Below are 22,793 nucleotides of genomic sequence, written 5' to 3' on the forward strand. Positions count from 1 at the left end.
GTGTCAGCGTTACCCGCAGGCTCTGACCCTACGGCCTACAGTCAAACGGCTGCATTACAAACGAACGCAGCGCTGTTTGCAATTCCCCTCCTGACGGGTAACCAACGGGTGATGTGCAGCCGTTACAGCGTTGGGTAATTATTTTGAGGGTCTCTGGCACTAGCCACCCACAGTTCAGCGAGCTGACAAAACAGGAAAGGTTAGTTAAAAAATGAAATGATAATTCCACCCTGAGATTAACTAACTGGCGTAGGAAAATAAGTTGGAAAAGCAGCCACAGACCATAGTCGCTGTAAAAAGCAAGTAGTGTTACATTTAAATGTGTTGCGAGTTAAAGTTTATCCTTAGTGTGATAGTTTTGGGAGAGAAGATATATCCCTGCCTATCTGTGCAGCCTGTCGCGTGGAGGTCACACTGTGTAAACCTGCCAGTTATGAAAAGCATAGATATGTAAGATGAGCACATCCACATCCCTGGGCAGGCTGTAGGTACAGGGTCAGTGGAAAGGTGGAGGTGGGAGGTGTATGATTTAGGGGGGTTAATCCAGGCCAATGGTTAGCTAGCAAGCACTGGAGGGAAGCTTAGTCCTGCCTCTGTCCTGGTGACGCCTCCACTGCCCCAGGCAAACAGCATTGGAATAGCTAAACTATCACTTCCCCAGCCAGAAAAAATCAGCCAGCATAGGAGAGTAGAAAAAGCAGGACCCAGCAAGGGGGGGAGCAGGAGAAGAAGTGAGAGAGAGAAAACTTGGATGAAGAAAAAAAGAAAAAGAAAAGGAAGAGTCTGAGAGGACAAAGGCGGCTCAGAAAAGTTTTGAAGTTGAAGAACTAATAAAAGGTGTGAAACAAGGAGGCGAGGAGTCAACCTCAAGGAGACAGGGAGAACGGAAAGCTGAGGACGTCGCTCTCTGGATGTCATTTGATTGCTTGGGGGCCCATCACAGACCCGGGACAGACGGTAAGACGGTCTTCTCTCGTTTTATCCTCAATTTGTGAGTTTTAGACGTACAACATCGGCACCGGCACACGTAATTACTACACACCGCTACACACGCTGTCAACACGCACAGCCTGAGAGCACACAAACAGAAGCTGGACAGGTCGTGGTACAGTGCAAACTACTCAATGCTTATGTTACCTGTAAGGCAGAGAAATAGCACAGCGCTGTGATAAATAAACAGGCAGCGCAGATGTGGCTTCACCTGATGCTCATGTAACGCTGCAATGCTGTCTCGCTAAGGGGTAACGCAGCATCCCCGGCCGGCTATACAAACATTTATATAAATGAGACCATTTAGCAGAGATGGGACGGACGAGACTCAGGGCGGGTATGGAGCAGTCACTGCCACAATTGCCCATCTCCGCAGCAGCTGATGTGCCCACGGTTGCACCTCTCCTCTGATTGCTGAACAGCTGGAGAGCCCGGCATTGTCTGTGCTCTGCTTACTAATACAACGCACGATACCTACTCCTAGGCATCATATTCTGCAGACACTACAGAAATTAGCACCGGCACGCAGATATTCAGAGCTGTGGTGTGATGCAATGGTACACAGCAGTACATACCGACACATATTACACACAGAGTCCTACTGTCTGCTTCCCACACACAGAGCAAGCTGACTGTGCAGAGGAGGCAGCCTGGAAGCTGTACAAAGCTGACACATGAACAGAGGGTACGCCGGGCAGAGCGCAGTACCCACACAGCAGAGTGCAGTACACACACAGCAGAGTGCAGTACCCCCAACAGCAGTGCACAGTACCCCCAACAGCAGTGCACAGTACCCCCAACAGCAGAGCACAGTACCCCCAACAGCAGAGCACAGTACCCCCACAGCTGAGTGCTGTACCCCCAAGGCAGACCACAGCACCGCTGTTTTCAAATGATGCATACAGCACATCTGGGTCTGTGATCTGCTGGATGGGATTAACCCTTTCTCCACTAGAATAATCTCTTGTATGGTTGCGGTCTTTGCTATGGCTACTACATGTCCAGGGACAGCCACAGTTTTATGACTCGGATCTTTAATGCAGAATATTAGTTTTCCAGACTTTTGTTATCTCCAGTTCACGATCTGTATGGAGGTAACATTCCCCAATCACATCACTGATATACTGTCATTTACTGGCCTAACCCCAGGTAACCGGCCCCTGCTACCCTGCGCCAAACACATCATCACCCCCTGCTCTCTACCATTTATCCCAGTTACTTATTCTAATCCCCATATCATTTGTTCTCAGTGACCTCAGTATTTCCATCTATACACCCCCTCCTCCTCCCCTTAGTTACTATTCCTCATTCCCTTTTTATCCCTCATTTCTCCTCCTCACCTCTCTTTAATTCCATAATTTTGTTCTATTGCCTCTACTCCCCACAAGCACCGCATTACGTGTGTACTTATTACACCATTACCATCTCATCCGTGCTCTATTGCCATTATCATACTACCACTCTCCCTCATGCCCCGATGCCTGCACCCAGGAACCACTATTACTCCTGGCATTCCATAATGCATCACCTATTCTTCCTACCCTGCTTCCCGCTGTGATGCCCCTTCCACAGATCTCCTCTACACTCCCCATATTCCCCGTACAGGTAAATCCATGTAACTGGCCATTTATCCTCCAGTTGAGATAGATAGATAGATAGATAGATAGATAGATAGATAGATAGATAGATAGATAGATAGATATCGCATCTATCTATCATAGCTATTTATCTATATATCTATCTCATATCTATGAGAGAGATAGATAGATATGAGATAGATATATAAATAAATAGCTATGAGATAGATAAATAGTTATGAGATAGATAGCTATGAGATAGATAAATAGATAAATAGTTATGAGATATATATGAGATAGATGTAGATATGAAATAGATAGATAGATAGATAGATAGATAGATAGATAGATAGATATGTAGACCAATGGAGAAGTTGCCCATAGCAAGTTTTGAAGTAGCGTTTATAAAGTCCATTCTATACATTATAGGTAGATGCTCATTGGTTGCTTTGGCCAACTTTTTCACTGTTCCAACTTCTCCACTATTTTCACTGCTTGATACATCAACCCCTAATAAAAGTATGGAGGTTCCTAGTAAAGAGCGTTACAGGGAGGCCTGGCAGTGCCGCAGTGGTATACATAAGGGGGCAATTCACCCCTTTTGCCAGCACTCACACTAATCTCTGTATCTGACAACAACCAAGATCACTCAGAGGCTGCGGCCGAGCCAAGAATAGAGCGATAGTGACAGGAATCAGGAAGCCCAGCATTCTACTACAACGCCTAAATATCTCTGTGTGTCATCAGACTCGCTCAGTGGCTCGGTTACCGGGTCACGACTACGGAAGCCTGCGTCATACTATAGGGGGGGGGGGGGGTCATACAAACAGACTAAGGGCCACTGTCTGGGTCACGATTGCAGCGAGCAAGAGCGTTAGTGCAGGAACTTCAGGAGGACCGATCGCCAGTATCACGCAGCCAATAAGAGAGCAGGGGGTCAGATCTTGGAAGTCTTCTATCCCCCGGGGGACCCCCATGTTTATTTTTATGCTGGGTGGGTGTAATAATACAGCTGCCAACTGTGAGCCTCATCCCAGCCTCTGTGGCTGAACCGCGGGGAGTGGTGATAATTACAGGCAGGGTGGGACAGGCAGTATGTGAAGCAGTGCCCAGAATGGTTTGGGTAGGGAGGAGAGGAGCCCCCCGTACTTGTTTGTGAGTACACAATCACATGGACGCTAAACTCTTCCCTTCCCCCCCCCCCCCCCCTAATGCAAGCCAACACAAGTGAAGGGAGAGATGATCTGCAATACTGACTTTACAGCTAACTTAGCTTCTAGCTCTACAATGCTTGCTGAACTACAATTCTCAGAATGCTCTTTTCCCAAGTTTTCGTCATTAAAGTAGCTTGCCAGCTACCCACACAGCCAGCTGCTGTTCTGCAGGTGCTGGGTTATAGCAGGCAGATAACAGCTCAGCCCACCCAGTCTGTGCACATTCATACCTGCTGCTGTGCACGTGTGGGGTAACATCAGTGATCTCTCTGCTTTTGTGACTAGCTGCCTCTATGTAGCTATTGTGAAACCACAACTTCCTGCTGGCTCTGCCATACTTTGGCTTTCCAATGGCTGGGGGGAACTACAAGTCCCTGCATAGTCTGCCATACTGTTGCCTTCCAATGGCAAGTACAAGTCCCCACACGACCTCCCATATTCTGTCTCCCCCACAAAGATAAAGAGATCCCAGCATGCACTACCAGTCCATGCCGGGACTTGTAGTTCTACAGCAATTAAGAGCTCCACGGGTTGCCTAACCCGGATCACGTCACCACATTCCACCACGGAGATCCAGAAAGCCGTATTTACATCTGACTTCTGTCAGCTGGGAAGCATATTGTTTAACTACACAATTATTTGTATTAAGTGCTTCCTCACACCCTGCAGTTTATTCTGGCACCGTTCCGGCAAAGCTTCTCTGTTGTACTTTCTTCAGTGGCTTAAATGCGTGCGACAGTCTCTGCCAAATGTCTCTCTCTCCCTCTTCAAGTAGATCACCATACAAACATGGCTCTACAATAGTGTCTACCCAGAGGCCTTAGCGGCACACCCGCCCCCCCCCCCCCTGATTTGTATAGATCTGTGTAAAGGCTCTCACAGCTAACACCCAATCTTGTGTATATAGCTAAATATTTTCACATTTTCAAAGCAGCACATACCTTTGTCAGGTGAAATTGTTACCTTTGTGAGAGACTATGGCTAGTGCTCGCACTGGGGTAAAGTGCAGGATTTAGGCGAGACTGCTGGGAGGCAATAGTCCGCTAGTGACAGTGTCCCTAGGCCACAGGGGAAAGTCACTAGGGTTGGCTCACATACAGTATATATCAAAGTATTTTGCAGTACACCTTAGTAATACACAAAGTGTTTTGCAGAGCTTAGAACTAGCGCAAAAGTATATTTCCAGAAAATATACTACTCCTATTACGCAACTCAGCTCCTGGAAATAAAACAAGAACATTTTAAATGAATGCCGCTAGTTCCAAGAATCTAACACTACCTACACATTGAGCAAACCCATTTTGGCAAGGAAGGTGTTAAAAAAGACAGGGCCACGACAGACTAATCATCATTACCATAAGGCATTAAGGGCCGTGTCCCAACTCCCTATCATTACCAAGAACAGGGACGGAGGCTTCTCCTCGGCAGATCTTTATTAAGCTTTAATATCTTAAGTTGCTGTGATTTTACAGCCAAAACATACAGCGAGCCGATGTATAGACAGGTCGGGCGTCATTAAGGGAGAACATGACAATAAGGCAATGCTTCACATAAATGGCTAAGGAGTGGGAGGCTGGAAATCATCCTAGCTGGCTTATAATAGGCATTGTATTGCAAAGTCTTAGGAAATCACAAAGCATAATTATATACACTCACCCCAGGGCTATGATGGGTAATACTTTTATGGTTACTGGGGAGGCATACTTATAAGTGCAATACTCTGCAGACATACAGGTCCATGCAAGATACTCTGCAGTAGCACACTGGCTAAGGGGGTACAGTGCAAAATTGGTAACAATGAGCAATGATATGCAAGGAATAGGTAATGATCACTGACATAATAAACATGGTCTGGTTGGTGAATATCATATACATAGTGTTATGGTATCTTTTTTTTTTTTTGAATAAGTAGAACTTTATCAAGGTTAACCCAATACTATGCTAGTAATCCGTTTTCTGGATATTACCGAGGAGTGAGGTATAAAAGTGCTTCACAGTTAACCTGCAGCCTACATACCTTGTGTAGCAAAATACAATATTCTATAGAATACAGTCCATCAACTCTGTAGAAAGTACTAATCGCACTGACAGTTAGGGGGAGATTTACTGAGCCTTGAGAGAGTGATAAAGTGGAGACAAAGTACCAACCAATCAGCTCCTAACTGTGTTATTTTTCAAACAGCCTGTAAAGTGACAGTTAAGAGCTGATTGGTTGGCACTTTGGGCCTGAGAGACGGACGCAATGGCGACTATGCACGCAATCGAGCGATTGTTTGCCATCACACATGCATATAAGCCACAATGCGCGTGTGCAGCGATTGCACCACGATCACAGAAGTACATAGGAGTTCATCGCAGTGTGAGTGACAGGTTGTCAGCGTTTGGGGGTGGAAACGGGGGAGGTCTGAGAAACGCAGTGTCTGTCCACTTACATGGGCGTGCATGAACTAGCTACTGAGAGAGCATACACAGCGCTGCGTGTCTGAAGAGATGCCGGCGGTCAGAACTGCCGCAAGGCCAAGATGACCGCCGATGTGCGGCGAGGTTACCGTTATTTACGCAGGTATGCATCGTCGCACGCAGGTAAGGAGGCAGCAGTGGGCGTCCTTATGCTCGGGTGATCTTTGTAGACATTACCATATCTTCGCTGCTGCGTTACGAGCGAAATCGCAGCTGCGATCGCATTAGCGCCCAAACCCTGAATCAGGCCCTTTATCTCCATCCACTTTATCACCCTTCAAGGCTTAGTACATCTCCCCCCATAAGCGCACAGTCCTTCTGAGTATGGCTGTCACTCACACACTGTGGCGGCAGCCATTTTGTGGGCTGAACCTTATGACTGGACACCACTGACATGACCGAGGCAATGAGGCACTACTTCTGTGTCACCTGAGCTACTTTATGAAAGACGCAATGGCACATACTGTATACTTTGCCTGGAAACACAGCAGGCTGAATGTGAATAATGTGCTATACTTGGCTGTGAGGTCTGCACAAGCAGGGTAACGGTGACAGGATGTTTTTATATGCTGGACTACATGCGAGGATCACATTTCCGCTCTGCATAGATATTAGTACAGGAAAGCTCTGCATAGATAGCTGGCGTAGAAAAGCTCTGCACAGTCCATTGGTGCAGGAAAACTCTGCATAGACCATTGGTGCAGGAAAGCTCTGCATAGACCGCTGGCGTAGAAAAGCTCTGCACAGTCCATTGGTGCAGGAAAACTCAACGTAGACCATTGGCGCAGGAAAGCTCCGGATAGTCCATTGGTGCAGAAAAGCTCTGCATAGACCATTGGTGCAGGAAAGCTCCGCATAGACCATTGGTGCAGAAAAGCTCTGCACAGTCCATTGGTGCAGGAAAACTCAGCGTAGACCATTGGCGCAGGAAAGCTCTGCATAGACCGCTGGCGTAGAAAAGCTCTGCACAGTCCATTGGTGCAGGAAAACTCAACATAGACCATTGGCGCAGGAAAGCTCCGGATAGTCCATTGGTGCAGAAAAGCTCTGCATAGACCATTGGTGCAGGAAAGCTCCGCATAGACCATTGGTGCAGGAAAACTCAGCGTAGACCATTGGCGTAGGAAAGCTCTGCATAGTCCATTGATGCAGAAAAGCTCTGCATAGTCCATTGATGCAGAAAAGCTCTGCATAGACCATTGGCGCAGCAGGAAACAGTTTCCATGACGTTCTGCGGACCTGATAGCTATTGACTTGCTATGTTCTACAGGCCAATCAGCATAGGAAGCTGAACAATCTGACACAATGTCACTGTCCTAAAGTTTATTTTTTCTATCAGTGAAAAGTGCTCCCGAGATCAGTGACCCCCTCCGCTTTTGCTATATTAACCCATCCCCAACCCAGCTACTGCTTGGATGAAATAAGCTATTTTTATTTAGTTGTTTATTTATGTACAGCTCATAATCCCGGCTGACGATATCCGCTAAGTGATACAGCGTCACATTATAACTAATGCGGTTTTCCGAAACCCATGTGCTTCACATTTTAAGCGTAATCACAACAGATTTCGGTGGGTCTGTTAGAGCTGGGTGGGAGATGGATAGTCAGACTCCTGACCAGAAGGTCCCTCGTGTCCTGACCTGCAGAGTTTGGCTGCAGATGTCCAGAGACAGACAGGCGAGGGCAGGAGATAATAAGGCCTAAACCGGGATTCCTAGCAACATAGTGCCGGCTTACAATGGGGCTTGCCCTTGGGCCACTTACATAACACCACTACAGAATGCTGTTTATAGCTGCACATTTCCTGTGGCCACAGGAAGATTTGCATGCACACACCTGGATGCCTACAAGGATTATAGAGCCTTTTATCACTGGACAAAAAGTTATTTATTTGTGCATTTGATAATACGTTTATAGCAAGCGAACTGTAGAAAAGAGTGTCTAATGTTAATAGATCTCAATAATTCTTTAATGGGAGTTATTTACTAAGAAAGTGCAAAAGCAAAAATGTGCAGGGACTGATAGAAACCAATGAGAAGTGAGCTTTGATGGTGAAAGTCAGACAATGAAACCAGATTTCTGATTGGCTGCTTTGGGTTACGGTTTTCAGAATCGGTTTGTACTTTCTAAATATAGAATAACAATCCTTTGGTTATTAAAGCCACCTACATACTACATCATTGTTATTATCTCATTTATAAGACGCTAACATATTCCAGAGCAGTGCTAGGCAAAGTGTGGCACTCCAGTTGCTGTGGAACTACATGTACCAGCAAGCCCTGCCACATTTTTTGCTGTAAGGGAATGCTAAAGGTGTAGCAGGGCATTCTGGGATGTGTAGTTTAACAGGAGCTGGTTTGACAGTGCAAGGGGATCAGAGCACCCAATGGGGACAAACTAGAACTCCATGAAGATAGAACCCTGGGGTTAGAATTTAATTTAGGGTTAACCACTACGCTGCCTTTCCAGTCATTTGCAGTGTGCACGATAGGGATAGTAGTCCAAGCAAGGTAGCCTAGTGTGATAGCAAGGCTTACAGACATATACAATATTCACAGAGGTTTTAGGAGAACTAGTTAAACCGTTTACGCCACATTTAATAAGAAGGGCGTGATACTTTGGGGAGTTTCTTCCAGAGTCCTCTTCAATGAGACGGTGACTCTGTAACACTCACAGACAGATGACTAAGGACAGCACCTATTTCTCATAGCAGCAGGACTTAGAGCTGGGTCACTCGTGTGCCTTTAATAAGATTGTTAAATGTTTTATTAGCAGCTTCGCCCAACTGAGCCAAGAAATAACATACTGCTAAAATTTATACCACTTAATAGTTTAGACTGAATAAATGAATTGTTCTCAAATATAATAAGCATAACCCTCCCTATATATTCTCCCCATGCCCCCCATTATCCTCAGCCGGATAGCGCTGCAGCTCACCTTGCTGGAAGCCACAGTGGGCTGAATGAGAGTCAGCTATTATCGCTTGCGCATTGCGTGCGAAGAGCTAAATGCGATGTTCGTCCACGTGCCGGACCTCCTCCGAACACTAGGTTTGATAGTTGATACTCTATCACCATTAGAGCATACTTACACCAGCCCTATCCTTGGTGTTAAAGATTAATCTGAAGACAGGCGTATGTACACAAGCACACAACTGTACGTAGCCCGTAATACCATCGATGCGCCCTTTCTGAACTTAGCCGATTCAAACCCGCTCGCTAGGATGCGTTCGCACGCAGCCGTCAGCTGCCAAAATATGCAAATCCCGCGATCGCACAGCAAGGCATTAGCACGCTCACCATGTCTTGGCGTGCGATCGCTATGCGTATTTAGACGCCCACCAGCCTGTCTTAAGACGGCCACTTTCCCTTAGTGATACACGTCATCTCCAGGAAGTGTATGCAACAATCGGTAACATCGAGTAACATCGGACCCATACCCAGCACTTGTGGCTGACCATATCCTACCGCAAGCCCTGCGAGTGCTGCAGTGTGTAATTCAGCCACGTGACGTGTATTATTGCGCTGCGTCTTAATATGCACGCCTCTGAAACGGCGTTAAGACGCTCAGACATGCCTGCATTCACACCACCACTCCCCGTTTCCATCGACCAACCCGTTACCACCCTCAAACGGCTCGTCCTGTCACTCAATCTAGCGAGGCGTCTGTGTACAACTGGCGATCGCATGGACTGGTTCGCGCACGCGCATTGAGTCTTATACGCATGCGCAGATTGCAAACATCGGCAGGCTACGTGCGAACGCAGCCTAGCGAACGGGACTGAATCGGGCACAGACTGTGATTGTGATGTAAAAATTAGCTCATCTTCTGGAGGGGACGGGTAAGGATTCATAAAGAGGTGCTGTGGAGCTGCCGGAGACGGAGCTAAGACTCGGATGGGAGAGGGAGAAAGGTGGAAGAGAGGCAGGGTAGCCAGGAGGAGGTTGCAGTAGTCCAAGCGGGAGAGAATAGTAAGTGAAGGGACCAGTGTTTTGGTTACATGCTGAGTGAGACACAGACGGATAAGGACTATGTTGTGAAGGAGGAAACGGCAGGACAGTGAGAGGGACTGGACATGTAGAATGTAGCTGAGGCAGAGTCACCAAGGTAGCGGGGTTTGGGGAACAGGGCAGAGCGAGATGCAACAAGCTAAAGGCTTTACATAAACTGCATTAAGAAACACCTTTAGTTCACACCAGATGATTGGACTATGAAATAACTGGGAAAACGGGAACAGGACATTTTAGAACATTAATAAAAAGCATGCTGTAACCCATAGCAACCAATCCAATGTTTCTGTTCAGAAAGGGACACCCAACAAGCCTGTAACATGCTCTTATATAAAGGTATCAATGCTGGACCTTTAAAAAAAACTGTGAGGCTTTTATAGAAGGAAGGAAAATCTCATCTGGGTATTTTATGTGTAAAGTTTCCTCCTGACAGGATGACACTCTCCCCAGCCCCATTTCTCCAGACACACAAGCCTTGTATGCCCCCCTGATAGCAATTACCAAACTGCCCCTCCTCTCAGCACCATCTGCAACATCTCTGCACTTATTCCTCTATTCCAGTCCATTCCCTGCTCTCACCTCTGCCTCCCCCCCCCCCCCTCTCACAGCTGCACATTCCTCAGAATATTACCTGCCTCCTACTGACCCCTTCCTTAACTCTGTCAGTACAGGCTCCGATACAGACCTACACACATTCTATCTGTGCTGATCTAAGGTGTGCTCATGCGGATGGGAACTCTGGCACAGTGCACTCATGTAAGAATGCTGCCCATGTCCTGCGTGCTGCAGGGATCTGCAAGAGAGTGGTGGGAATTCTCAAATAACAACTTTATGTACATGCAATTCAGCTTATAGAGTGGGGGGAGGGGGACTATAGAAGTGTGTCTGTATGAGGCAGAGACTATAGATTGCAGACTATAGACGTGTGTCTGTGTGAGGGGAGGAATATATAAGTGTGTCTGTGTGAGGGGAGGACTATAGAAGTGTGTCTGTGTGAGGGGAGGACTATAGAAGTGTGTGTGTGTGAGGGGAGGACTATAGAAGTGTGTGTGTGTGAGGGGAGGACTATAGAAGTGTGTGTGTGTGTGTGATATAGAAGTGTGTGTGTGTGTGTGTGTGTGAGGAGAGGACTATAGAAGTGTGTCTGTGTGAGGCAGAGACTACAGATTGCAGACTATAGAAGTGTGTGTGTGAGGGGAGGACTATAGAAGTGTGTGTGTGAGGGGAGGACTATAGAAGTGTGTGTGTGTGAGGCAGAGACTACAGATTGCAGACTATAGTAGTGTGTCTGTGTGCGGAGAGGACTATATAAGTGTGTCTGTGTGAGGGGAGGACTACAGAAGTGTGTGTGTGCGGGAGAACTATATAAGTGTATCTGTGTGAGGGGAGGACTATAGAAGTGTCTGTGTGAGGCAGAGACTATATATTGCAGACTATAGAAGTGTGTCTGTGTGAGGGGGGAACTATAGAAGTGTGTCTGTGTGTGGAGAGAGGACTATATTAGTGTGTCTGTGTGAGGGGAGGACTATATAAGTGTCTGTGTGAGGCAGAGACTATATATTGCAGACTATAGAAGTGTGTCTGTGTGAGGGGGGAACTATAGAAGTGTGTCTGTGTGTGGAGAGAGGACTATATTAGTGTGTCTGTGTGAGGGGAGGACTATATAAGTGTGTCTGTGTGAGGGGAGGACTATACAAGTGTGTCTGTGTGAGAGGAGGACTACAAAAGTGTGTGTGTGAGGGGAGGACTATAGAAGTGTCTGTGTGAGGCAGAGACTATATATTGCAGACTATAGAAGTGTGTCTGTGTGAGGGGGGAACTATAGAAGTGTGTCTGTGTGTGGAGAGAGGACTATATTAGTGTGTCTGTGTGAGGGGAGGACTATATAAGTGTCTGTGTGAGGCAGAGACTATATATTGCAGACTATAGAAGTGTGTCTGTGTGAGGGGGGAACTATAGAAGTGTGTCTGTGTGTGGAGAGAGGACTATATTAGTGTGTCTGTGTGAGGGGAGGACTATATAAGTGTGTCTGTGTGAGGGGAGGACTATACAAGTGTGTCTGTGTGAGAGGAGGACTACAAAAGTGTGTGTGTGAGGGGAGGACTATAGAAGTGTGTGTGTGAGGCAGAGACTACAGATTGCAGACTATAGTAGTGTGTCTGTGTGCGGAGAGGACTATATAAGTGTGTCTGTGTGAGGGGAGGACTACAGAAGTGTGTGTGTGCGGGAGAACTATATAAGTGTATCTGTGTGAGGGGAGGACTATAGAAGTGTCTGTGTGAGGCAGAGACTATATATTGCAGACTATAGAAGTGTGTCTGTGTGAGGGGGGAACTATAGAAGTGTGTCTGTGTGTGGAGAGAGGACTATATTAGTGTGTCTGTGTGAGGGGAGGACTATACAAGTGTGTCTGTGTGAGAGGAGGACTACAAAAGTGTGTGTGTGAGGGGAGGACTATAGAAGTGTGTGTGTGAGGGGAGGACTATAGAAGTGTGTGTGTGAGGGGAGGACTATAGAAGTGTGTGTGTGAGGGGAGGACTATAGAAGTGTGTGTGTGAGGGGAGGACTATAGAAGTGTGTGTGTGTGAGGCCTACAGAGCGGAGACTATAGAAGTGTGTCTGTGTGCGGGAGGACTATAGAAGTGTCTGTGTGCGGGAGGACTATAGAAGTGTGTCTGTGTGCGGGAGGACTATAGAAGTGTGTCTGTGTGCGGGAGGACTATAAAAGTGTGTCTGTGTGCGGGAGGACTATAAAAGTGTGTCTGTGTGCGGGAGGACTATAAAAGTGTGTCTGTGTGCGGGAGGACTATAAAAGTGTGTCTGTGTGCGGGAGGACTATAAAAGTGTGTCTGTGTGCGGGAGGACTATAAAAGTGTGTCTGTGTGCGGGAGGACTATAAAAGTGTGTCTGTGTGCGGGAGGACTATAAAAGTGTGTCTGTGTGCGGGAGGACTATAAAAGTGTGTCTGTGTGCGGGAGGACTATAAAAGTGCGTCTGTGTGCGGGAGGACTATAAAAGTGCGTCTGTGTGCGGGAGGACTATAGAAGTGCGTCTGTGTGCGGGAGGACTATAGAAGTGTGTCTCTGTGCGGGAGGACTAAAGAAGTGTGTGTGTGTGCACAGGAGGACTATAGAAGTGTGTGTGTGTGAGGCAAAGACTACAGAGCGGGGACTATAGAAGTGTGTGTGTGCGGGAGGACTATAGAGAGGGGACTATAGAAGTGTCTATGTGAGGCAGAGACTAGAGAGGGGACTATAGAAGTGTCTATGTGAGGCAAAGACTATAGAAGTGTGTCTGTGTGATGCAGTGTTTAGAGAAGGGACTGCAGCTGTGTGTGGCACAGTAGTGTGTAAAGGAGTACAAAGAAAGTTGTTCCAAGAGGAATGCACAAAGAACTCTATAGGGGAGCACTCTCATAGCCAGATATATAAACAGGTTTTTTAAAACATAACTTTTATTAAAGACTGCTATATTGTTAAAATTGACAGACGTCACAGTAGACAAATTATAAACAAAAAAAATGATGAATGAATAAATAGAAGAGATTAGGGATTGTTATCTAGTCCCAACATACAGCAAAATATAGAGAAGAAAAAAATGACAAAACACACACACACACACACACACATATATATATATATATATATATATATATATATAGATATATATATATATATATATAGATATATAGCAAATTCTATTGCATATTGATGATGATAAGAACATCTGTTGTGAAATCGTGTATGATTCTCAAATAAGCAGTACAGAGAGGGGAGACTAGGTCGGTGTATAGGGGATTCTGCTGCTCCCCCCTCCTGCCAGTGGTAGAGGAGAGGGAGTGGGAGATCCACATATAACGCTTTTATACCTAAATTCCAGGTCTGACCCAGAGATTGGAACAGGGTTCCAAACCGGATCAGACCCGTAATGTAGCCGCGCCGACCCAGGATATTCCAGAGTCGGCTGCGTTCACACCGGAGCCGGGTCTGCAGTGACCCCGCTCTTCCGGTGTGGAAGTGGACATTTGGGGATGACATCATCTCCAAGCGCCACTGAAGCCGACCAATTGGCCGGCATGTGGCGCGTTCCAGGTCATCGTGACCCGGATCGCGCCGTTTACACTGCAGGGTTTCATGGGTTATTCCAGTGTTAAATCCTGCAAGTTACCTGGGTTGGATTGCCGAGTCACTCCACCCAGGAATCCAACCCTGTCCCCTTTTACACCAAAGAGCTACCCGGGTTACCCCTGCAATAACCCGGGTTTTAGCTCTGGTGTAAAAGAGGTATAAGTGCGGGCACCCCTAGAAAGCACCGGTTCTCAGCTTTTCAATTCTGCTTTCGATTGTCATTGCAAAGGTCATCAGACAACCGATGAGAGAACTAATGAGCTGGTATGGGAACAAATGAGAAAGTATAGGCTAGAAAGTGCATATTCTGCGCAAAATAGCAGAATGTGAACATTTATTCTTTGAGAGACAAATCCAAAAAATGTCCCTCAATAAAGTGCAATTAAGTACTATCTTGAGCCATATATCGTTGTGTGGTGGATAACTCAATAATGACATGTTCATTTACAAAACGATTCTGAGCTGTAGTATTTGTATTTACTTCATCTTCCAGAGTAGGATTTTATGGACATTTAAAAAAAAAGTGCATATGGATATATGATGGCTAAACAAGTAAATCCTGACTAAATGTCATGCACATCTCCTAATTGGCTGATAATTCAATTGATCACAGAGAGAATAAAAACCCTAGTAGTCAAGATCTCAAAATGAGTGAAGTGCATGTGCTTAATCATTCAAAGCTGAACATATATTTGCCCGTAGATCACTATCCAGCAAACGTTTAGGATGCCTGTGGAAACTCAGGATAGTTCGGTTTAACAAGCCTAATTTAAAGACATCTGTTACCCAGATAGACCGCAATAGATACAATCACATACCCCGTGCGCTCAAAAGGTCTGTACATTGATGACACACAGTAAAGTTTAGGCTCTCAGGGAAAAGTTATGCCATCGGGTACAGCATATGCACTTTCTAGCCTATACTTTCTCATTTGTTCCCATACCAGCTCATTCGTTCTCTCGGTTGTCTGATGACCTTTGCAATGACCACCGAAAGCAGAAATGAAAAGCTGAAGACGAGAACTGGTGCTTTCTGTGGTATCTAGGGGTGCCAGCACTTAGTGGATCTCTCACTCCCCCTCCTCTACCACTGGCAGGAGGGGGAGCAGCAGAATCCCCTATACACCGACCTAGTCTCCCCTCTCTGTACAGCTTATTTGAGAATCATACACGATTTCACAACAGATGTTCTTATCATCAATATGCTATAAAATTTGCTTTATATCTAAGATTGTGTGCTATATTTTGACTTATATATACACGTTAATTGTTATGTTTTGTCATTTTTTCTTCTCTATATTTCGGCATATGTAGGGACTAGATAACAATCATAAATAGAAGAGATAACAAAAGTTAACTCTTCTATTTATTCATTCATCATTTTTTTGTTTAGAATTTAATCATCTACTGCAGGGGCTCCCAACCACAGTCCTAAGGGTACACTAACAGTCCAGGTTTTAGGGATAGCCATACTTGAGCACAAGTGACTTAATTAGTACCTCAGTTATTTTGATTTAATCATCTGTGCTTTAGCATGGATAACACAAAAACCAAGACTGTTAGTGTGCCTTGAGGACCAAGGTTGGGAATCACTGGTCTAATGTGATGTCTATGTCAATTTTAACAATATAGCAATAAAAGTTATGTTTTAAAAAACCTGTTCATATATCTGGCTATGAGAGTGCTCCCCTATAGAGTTCTTTGTGCGTTCCTCTTGGAACAACTTTCTTTGTACATACGGATTCAACTCTCAGTAGCACCACCACCACCCACTTTCATTAACAGCCATTATTGTATACCAGTGGTTATTATAGAGGTGGCAATAGCGACTGACATTAGAATATATAATGAAGATGAGATTTCTCTCAATGTAACCATTGTGGTGAGGAACCCTTCCCTTTTGTGTCCCCCTCATTGTTAACACAGTGTGTAAAGGAACCAGTTTGAGTGCTGTGTGTGTGAGGCACAGTGTGTAAAGGAACCAGTCTGAGTGCTGTGTGTGTGAGGCACAGTGTGTAAAGGAACCAGTCGGAGTGCTGTGTGCGAGGCACAGTGTGTAAAGGAACCAGTCGGAATGATGTCTGAGGCACAGTGTGTAAAGGAACCAGTCCGAGTGATGTGTGTGTGATGCACAGTGTGTAAAGGAACCAGTCTGAGTGATGTGTGTGTGAGGCACAGTGTGTAAAGGAACCAGTCGGAGTGCTGTGTGTGTGAGGCACAGTGTGTAAAGGAACCAGTCGGAGTGCTGTGTGTGTGAGGCACAGTGTGTAAAGGAACCAGTCGGAGTGATGTGTGTGTGAGGCACAGTGTTTAAAGGAACCAGTCTGATGATGTGTGTCTGAGGCACAGTGTGTAAAGGAACCAGTCGGAGTGATGTGTGTGTGAGGCACAGTGTGTAAAGGAACCAGTTGGGAGTGATGTGTGAGGCAGTGTGTAAAGGAACCAGTTGGAGTGATGTGTGAGGCAGTGTGTGTAAAGGAACCAGTTGGAGTGGTGTGTGAGGCACAGTGTGTAAAGGAACCAGTCGGAGTGCTGTGTGTGTGAGGCAGTGTGTGTAAAGGAACCAGTTGGAGTGATGTGTGAGGCACAGTGTGTAAAGGAACCAGTCGGAGTGCTGTGTGTGTGAGGCACAGTGTGTAAAGGAACCAGTCGGAGTGATGTGTGTGTGAGGAACAGTGTGTAAAGGAACCAGTCGGAGTGATGTGTGTGTGAGGCACAGTGTGTAAAGGAACCAGTCGGACTGATGTGTGTGTGAGGAACAGTGTGTAAAGGAACCAGTCGGAGTGATGTGTGTGTGAGGCACAGTGTGTAAAGGAACCAGTCTGAGTGATGTGTGTGTGAGGCACAGTGTGTAAAGGAACCAGTCGGAGTGCTGTGTGCGAGGCACAGTGTGTAAAGGAACCAGTCGGAGTGATGTGTGTGTGAGGCACAGTGTGTAAAGGAACCAGTTGGAGTGATGTGTGAGGCAGTGTGTAAAGGAACCAGTCGGAGTGATGTGTGTGTGAGGCACAGTGTATAAAGGAACCAGTCGGAGTGCTGTGTGTGTGAGGCACAGTGTGTAAAGGAACCAGTCGGAGTGCTGTGTGTGTGAGGCACAGTGTGTAAAGGAAACAGTCGGAGTGCTGTGTGTGTGAGGCGCAGTGTGTAAAGGAACCAGTCGGAGTGCTGTGTGTGTGAAGCACAGTGTGTAAAGGAAACAGTCGGAGTGCTGTGTGTGTGAGGCACAGTGTGTAAAGGAACCAGGTCGGAGTGCTGTGTGTGTGAGGCACAGTGTGTAAAGGAACCAGTCGGAGTGATGTGTGAGGCACAGTGTGTAAAAGAACCAGTCGGAGTGCTGTGTGTGAGGCACAGTGTGTAAAGAAACCAGTTGTAGTGCTGTGTGTGTGAGGCACAGTGTGTAAAGGAACCAGTCGGAGTGATGTGTGAGGCACAGTGTGTAAAGGAACCAGTCGGAGTGCTGTGTGTGTGAGGCACAGTGTGTAAAGGAACCAGTCGGAGTGCTGTGTGTGTGAGGCACAGTGTGTAAAGGAACCAGTCGGAGTGCTGTGTGTGTGAGGCACAGTGTGTAAAGGAACCAGTCGGAGTGCTGTGTGTGTGAGGCACAGTGTGTAAAGGAACCAGTCGGAGTGCTGTGTGTGTGAGGCACAGTGTGTAAAGGAACCAGTCGGAGTGCTGTGTGTGAGGCACGGTGTGTAAAGGAACCAGTTGGAGTGATGTGTGTGTGAGGCACAGTGTGTAAATGAACCAGGTCGGAGTGCTGTGTGTGTGAGGCTCAGTGTGTAAAGGAACCAGTCGGAGTGATGTGTGAGGCACAGTGTGTAAAGGAACCAGTCGGAGTGCTGTGTGTGTGAGGCACAGTGTGTAAAGGTACCAGTCGGAGTGATGTGTGAGGCACAGTGTGTAAAGGAACCAGTCGGAGTGCTGTGTGTGTGTGTGAGGCAGTGACTGTATAGACAGGGGTTAGGTGTCAGTAGCAGCGTTTCTGTGCAGGGCTGTGTGGCCTGGGACACCGCCTTTTATCTACATGATGTTTTAGAAGTGACAGATAGGGGAGGGGGCCTACATACCGTAGGGGCTCTGTTTATACACACAGGGCATGGCCTGACAGGCACAAGCCCTTCTTGTGCTGGAGATGAAAGGTCATCTAACCATAATGATAGGGGTACAAATGCCAAGATATATTGTTAACTATTTCACGACAAGTCAGAAGTACTCTGTCAGGGCATGCCATGCTAGCATTGCTTATGTATCTTCATGCTCAGGGGTCCGTTTATTGCCTGTGATCACAGTACCGTGCATTAATATTAACTTTTGTTTTTTTGTTTTTTTAACAGAATTTGCAACATGTATCTCCTCTTCGCACGGACTGTCCTGCTGAACATGGCATTCACCGTCCTCATCGAAGGCTGCCCAGACGGCTGCCTATGCAGCCAGCCATTTACCATCTTCTGCATGAACCGCAAGAGCCCCAACTTTCCCCGCAGCATACCCCAGAACACCATCAGCCTCTATCTCTTTGAAAATGGCATCACTCTGGTAGAGGAAAGCAGCTTCTCCGGCCTGTGGGACCTGCAGCTCTTAGACTTGTCTCATAACAAGTTGTCTAAACTACCCGGAGGGGTCTTCAAAAGCCTGGCGAACCTCAGCAACCTGGACCTTTCATCCAACCAGATTAGCGAGATCTCTGCGGAGACCTTTCAGGGGCTGGGCCGACTAGAGAGGTTATACCTCAGCGAGAACCACATTCGCAGCATCCACCCAGATGCCTTCAGGGGCCTTGAGAACCTCCTGGAGCTCAAGTTGACAAAAAACCAATTGGTAGTCCCTCCAGCCTTCGCCCTCCCCTACCTTCTGCTCCTGGATCTGAGCTATAACGCTATTCCTGCAATCCAACCTGGGGCATTCCATGCCAGCAATATTGAGACTTTACGTTTGGCTGGTTTAGGTTTGAAAGAGGTACCAACAGATCTTCTCAATGGCCTAAAGAATCTTCATGAACTGGACCTATCGGATAATCAGCTGAGCAAGGTGCCCGCTGGTCTACGCGGCTTAACCAAACTCAACCTTGCCGGCAACACTGCAATCTCTCAGCTTCAACCGGATGACTTTTCTGGCCTTAGCGGATTACAAGACTTAGACTTAAGTGGGTTAAGCCTGCACACTTTGCCAAAGAGTCTATTCCAATTTTCATCACGCCTTCGTGGGGTGAGCCTGGCAGAAAACCCTTTCAATTGCGTGTGCCTACTAAGCTGGCTAACAGAGTGGCTGAGGATCAGTGGGGTCACTCTTATGCGCTCAGATGAAACGCGCTGCCACTTCCCTCCCAAAAACGCTGGTAAGATCTTGCGAAATCTGCAGAGCGTTGAATTCGGATGCCCTGTACCTACAACGGTCTTTGTGCCGACGACTGTAGCGCCTAGCAGCACAGTTGCACCATCTACACCCTCTAATCCTAGGCCAACACATATCCCGACTACTGACTCTACCACCACGGTTTCACCCCATCACCCAATAGAGGAGGAACTAGTTCCACCCACTTTATACGATCAGCTGTGCCCCCCTGAAACTTGCTTAAATGGTGGCTTCTGCCGCTTGGACTCAGTTGGGGTACTGGAATGCGACTGTCCAACTGGATTTTACGGGATGTACTGCGAGATGTTGACGCTAACCCCTGTAGACTTCCCAGAGCAGATTTCGATGAAGCTGCAAGTCCTTGAAGTGACTGGCAGCTCCCTCAAAGTGGACCTCCAAAGCTATATCCAAAGTAAGAAACATATTCCAGGACTTAGGCTGACGGTACAAAATCTCTCTGGGCCAGACAGTCGGCCTTTTACGTACCAGCTCCCACCAACACTCCACCACTACACACTGAGGGATTTGGTTGCTAATAGCTCTTACAAACTTTGCCTTGGGACCATGCGTGATGTAAATCCACAGGCTGAGCTATGTACGGAGGCACAGACTACAGGGGAATCTCCAAAGCATAGTGCCCACATCACCCACACCCAGGAGGGTAGTTTGACATTAGTTTTGGTGCCTGCTGTTGCAGCCGGTGTCCTCCTCTTGGTGGTCATAGTTAGCGCAGTCTTCTATACACGGAGGCGCAAAGAAAAGGCGCACGCGGGCGAGAACGGAGGGCCTCTGGAGTTGGAAGGTGTCAAAACAGCATTTGAAGAGAAAGAAGAGTTAAAGAAATTCTCTGAGAGTCCAACCGGCCTCGAAAGGGGGCTCGAGTCCGATGAGCCTCTCGTGCAGAGAGTGGGAAACAACAATGATGCCCCTGCAGGTCGGATTCCGCGCTCTTACTTTTAAAGCTGGAGACTGACGCCAAACGTATGGACCCATACACACTCCCAGTACCAAGCAATGGGAATTTCCAAGGTATCTTTCATACGGGCATGTCTGAGCTTGCTGGGAGCCCTGACGAGATGACAGCTGTGCTGTCAAGGCTTTTTGGGCAGAGGACAACAAGGGAGGGCTGATCCGCTTGGTGTTCCAAATTACAGATGATGAGCAGGAGGTAATGTGCAGAAACAATCGCACGCCAACGCTCATATGATTAATAACATTAAGGAGCCCGAAACGCCCTTTGACTGATGGGGGTCTTTTCTTACGACATCGGACAGACAGATGTTTCTAAGTTAGAAGGATGCTCAATGCTGGGGCTCGGTCTCCGGCCAGGAGAACCCGTGCCCTGATAGCACAGGTTGGTTTATGGCTACAGGCCACGCAAGGTCCTGGAGAGACATTATAGCTAAGAAAAAGACAAAAGGAAAAACTAAAAACAAACAATAACTTACAAACCTTCTAACCTGGAGGGGCACTTACGTGACTGGACAGATCACCATTTAATTACTGTGCTAAGAAATTTAAATGCATGCACCCTATTCTTGTGAAGGTGGACAAGTAATTTGTACTGACTATGAACAATAATGTGATGGAAATTTGGGGATGGCGGGGTACAAGGCGCCGATTGCTGGACAAGGTGGCGCCAATCCGTAATAATTGTCCGCCATGTAATAAATATTGATTCTTTTTATGTGTCTGGTTTTTGGTTTTATTTTTTTATTTACTTGTATGTTACTCAAGCAGTACAGCATTATAGTTCTGTAATGACATACAGGCAAGACAGTCTGGCACTTGTAGTTCCAAACTCCCCGGAGGGTTGCAGGCTGCAGACGCAGCATATACAGAGAGGGTAGATTGCTTTGCAGAACCGGCACGCGGTCCTGCAGGTCAGACAACACATTGCCGTGCTCTGTAAGGTTACGTGGCCATTCCGCAGGCTATAACCGTCTGCCAAGTTCTCACTTTCAATTTTTCTCCAACAGCTATAAAGTACAGGGGAAAAAGTGAGGTATCGGCTCATCTGCTGAAGACATTAGAACCAGACCGCTCCAACTGGAAAGCGTGTGCGTAAATTAAGTATAGGGGATGATATGAGGTGGGGTAGGGGTTTGATATGTGGGCCCCTTAGCAGAGCTAGAACGACTTATTAACCATTTCCTTGCAAAAGAGCGCCGTATCTAGGCCCTGGCTGGAACAGAGGTGTTTTGTTATAAAAGATAGGATCTGGAGTGCATTGATTAATGTTCTCTTCCACTATAATGGAGAGCTGACGTGCCGAGCCTCTTCCGCAGACCTGCACACTGTCACCGCCATGTGTACATCTCCAGAGCACTGTGTAACACTGACCAGATCATGTTAATGACTTAACTCCGAGCCAGTGAGCAGGCTGCTGCTGGCGTTGTGTACAAATGATCTCTGCTTTGATCTGCGCAGTCTTCCATGTAAAATTAGCCTCCGCCCGTGATTTGTGCCTTCAAATCTGAAAAATGCATTTCCTCCCGCTGCATATAGCTCAGGGCCTCATTATGCGAGGTGGGCTATCGTCTTACAGTAGTGCAATCAGCCTTCCTAATCCCTCTACCTGTATGTGCGGCTTGCAGAAGTGCTTGTGCTAGTTCAGGGGTAAGAAGGGGGATGGGGGGGGGGGGGTCTGGAAGTCATTATCTGCACTGGGCAGGAGGTCTGCGGCTAATCTGTGGCGAGTGTGCAGGGAGTGAGTAGGAGGGAGGGGGCAGGTGTGTGCATCCTGAGGCAATGTTTTATATTACAGGGAAAGAAAGGTCTCTCTGTGAAGGAGAGATATTATCCAAATATCAGTGGGGTGGGGGAGAGAAGCAGGGGCAGCGCGCCGCTGTACAGATGGAGGAAGAGGAAAAACAGACAGGGAGAGTGCGTCAGAGATATATATACTGTGATTGGTGTATAGAGACATGGGCCCGTATTCAATTTGGAGCGAAAAGCCGTTTTCGCGTGCTTTGGGCGAAAACTTTTCGCCGATGATGTCATTTTGCCAAAAGTATCGCCGTATTCAATTTGAAAGACTTTCTGCCTAGGCGGAAAGTCAATG

The 22,793-nt window shown here is 46.9% G+C and overlaps 2 protein-coding genes across 4 annotated transcripts in view; one reads left to right on the plus strand and one right to left on the minus strand.

Moving 5' to 3' along the window:
• CORO7 (coronin 7) overlaps positions 1-22,793 on the minus strand; it is a 140,158-nt gene that overhangs the window by 53,971 nt on the left and 63,394 nt on the right. The gene's annotated exons all lie outside the window — the stretch shown is intronic.
• Positions 671-21,416, plus strand: VASN (vasorin). Of its 3 annotated transcripts, none has more exons than XM_088464733.1 (2): positions 671-957; positions 18,712-21,416. In XM_088464733.1, exon 2 carries the CDS (start codon positions 18,722-18,724, stop codon positions 20,687-20,689), a length of 1,968 nt encoding a protein of 655 aa, XP_088320859.1. In that variant the 5' UTR covers positions 671-957; positions 18,712-18,721; the 3' UTR covers positions 20,690-21,416. The 3 variants fall into 3 exon arrangements, with proteins under 3 accessions (XP_088320859.1, XP_088320860.1, XP_088320858.1); XM_088464734.1 differs by lacking the exon at positions 671-957 and adding an exon at positions 10,829-11,057; XM_088464732.1 differs by lacking the exon at positions 671-957 and adding an exon at positions 10,847-11,007.

Source organism: Taudactylus pleione, unplaced genomic scaffold (genome assembly GCF_031769625.1).
Source record: "Taudactylus pleione unplaced genomic scaffold, aTauple2 ptg000061l, whole genome shotgun sequence".
Lineage (NCBI taxonomy): Eukaryota > Metazoa > Chordata > Amphibia > Anura > Myobatrachidae > Taudactylus > Taudactylus pleione.